Here is a 2454-nt window from a genome sequence, read left to right as displayed (position 1 = left end):
GGGGGGGGTAGGAGCAATTGTCAGTAGTATCAAATTCCAGCTGCGCGTGGGCTTTTCAGCTGTAAGCGTTGTGTCCAACCCTCGGGCATATGCTGGCGCATGGTTTAGCTGTGCATGGAACTACTCCCTCCGTCCCAAAATTCTTCTTAGATTTGCCTAGACGTGACTTGATACATCCGTATTTAGATAAATCTAAGACAAGAATTTTGGGACGGGGGGAACTTTGGAAGCTGGTCTGTGTGAGACTTTGTTGGGCCAACTCCAGGATTTGTACTGAACCATGTAGCTGGCGATTTGCTCAGCACTAATATGTACTCCCTCCGTTTCAATAGTACAAAGTTGAGTCATCTATTTTGGAACGGAGGGAGTAACTACGTAACGGAATGCACGGCGCGTTCCTTTCAGAAAACAAACAACAGTTTGGACACAGCCATGCCTTGGCAAGAAGCGACACAAGATTCACCCAATAGCAATAGCCAATAGATAATAGATAGAGATACAAGTAGATGAAGAAGAAGAAGAAGAAGAAGAAGAGGGACGAACCGAGCTGGTCGAGCTCGATGACATGTGGATCCACGCCAATCCGCTTGAAGAGACCCTTGACCTCCATTGAATACCTGCGGTATAGTGTAAGCACCAGCACATATGACGAAGGAAACCAACGAGTGGCTCGCATGAATTCGTCGCAGAAAAAAAATCGTGGAACGAATTGGTTGCGTTGGAGTTCAGGTGAGGTTCTTACGAGCACCACGACTTGGAGTAGATGACGACGGGGTTGTCGGCGAGCGTTTTCTTGACAGAATCCTCCATCCGCGAGCCGAAGGAGGAGTCCGGCGAGGAAGAGGATGACGAGGCCCTGGCAGCGACGGCCCTGGCGCGGCGCGCGGCGAGAGCGAGGCGAGGGAAAGGTATGGACCGGGGGCACCAAGGGAGGCCGAGGTTAGTCGCGGGGAGGCGGCAGAGGGTCGGGCACGGCGGCGGCATTTGCTGCGACGGGACGATGAAATCGCGATGGGGATGGCGATGGCGATGTCGAGGCTCCCTGGTACCTCTCCTCTCAACACTTCACCACCACGACTCTCTTTCTTGTTCTGCGTGAAGAAAGGGACGCAATCCCAAGCCACAGGCCCAATAATGTCGACCCAGTTCGGAATGTGTGTGTTTGATCGCCGACCGAACCGGCCCACTTTGCTCGCGGTTCTGGTTTCGCTGCGATTTTTCAATTGCGTGTGTTTGCTCAAAAAAATTAAAAAAGTTGTCTTATTTAGAGAAATAAAAAATAGTATGTATCTTGTTTCGCTGACGATGTTTGCTGATGAAGATGGTTGCTGTGATGGATTCCCCCTCCGGCGAAAAATCGAAAAAAATTCAGATTTGATCGGCATGGAACAGGAAGGTGGTGTTTTTAAGGTTTTCTAAAGAATATAAAGGTAGGGGGGCCGAGAGGCAGTGGATTGGAGGGCCAGAGCCACTATTGCTCCCGCGGGGAAGGTGGTGTTTTTAAGGTTTTCTAAAGAATATAAAGGTAGGGGGGCCGACAGCGACGACGGGAGGTTCATCCTGAACTTCTCCGCCGACGTGGACAAACGCTTTGTGTTGAAGGCACAACCGTGGCACCATAAGCGGGATGGGATCGTCTTCGCCGAGTTCGACGACAAGGGTAACCCGGCGGAGGTGGATCTTGGAACCATGGCTATTTGGGCCCAGGTTCGTGATCTACCGTTTGAACTTAAAACTGAAGATGTGGGTTCGTCTCTAGGGGGGCAAATTGGGGAGGTGATAACCGTCTCACACCAGAATCACATGATAGTAGAAAAGTTTTTGCGTGTTCGTGTGAAAGTCCCGCTACACGAGCCAATCAAGAGTAGAGTAGAATTCACTCCTCTAGGCAGCAAAGAAAAACGTTACTTTGATGTTAGTTATGAAAAGTTGCCGTCATATTGTGAGTGTTGTGGGCTTGTAAGCCATATGTCGGAAAGGTTCTGTAGGATTCCTAAAGAGAGTAGAGTAGCTGTTTTTGCAAAAAAACTCAGTGTAGAGTGTTGGAAATATGCCCTAGAGGCAATAATAAATTAGTTATTATTATATTTCCTTGTTCATGATAATAGTTTATTATCCATGCTATAATTGTATTGAAAGGAAACTCAGATACATGTGTGGGTACATAGACAACACCATGTCCCTAGTAAGCCTCTAGTTGACTAGCTCGTTGATCTATAGATGGTTACGGTTTCCTAACCATGGACATTGGATGTCATTGATAACGGGATCACATCATTAGGAGAATGATGTGATGGACAAGACCCAATCATAAGCCTAGCACAAAGATCGTAGTTCGTATGCTAAAGCTTTTCTAATGTCAAGTATCTTTTCCTTAGACCATGAGATTGTGCAACTCCCGGATATCGTAGGAATGCTTTGGGTGTACCAAACGTCACAATGTAACTGGGTGGC

The 2454-nt window shown here is 47.9% G+C and overlaps 1 protein-coding gene across 1 annotated transcript in view; it reads right to left on the bottom strand.

Moving 5' to 3' along the window:
* Window positions 1-1084, bottom strand: part of LOC119341946 (monothiol glutaredoxin-S10-like) — a 23525-nt gene extending 22441 nt beyond the window's left edge. The window contains exons 1-2 of the mRNA XM_037613793.1: window positions 743-1084; window positions 544-617 (exon numbers count right to left, since the gene is read on the bottom strand). Of these exons, the coding sequence (XP_037469690.1) occupies window positions 544-617; window positions 743-984 (316 nt within the window). The 5' untranslated portion in view covers window positions 985-1084. The remainder of the gene's footprint in view (window positions 1-543; window positions 618-742) is intronic.
* Window positions 1085-2454: the final 1370 nt, after the last annotated feature.

The sequence above is a fragment of the Triticum dicoccoides genome, chromosome 7B, assembly GCF_002162155.2.
Source record: "Triticum dicoccoides isolate Atlit2015 ecotype Zavitan chromosome 7B, WEW_v2.0, whole genome shotgun sequence".
Classification (NCBI taxonomy): Eukaryota; Viridiplantae; Streptophyta; class Magnoliopsida; order Poales; family Poaceae; genus Triticum; species Triticum dicoccoides.
Note: the sequence above shows the minus strand (reverse complement) of the source record. Positions and strands in the feature narration are given on the sequence as shown.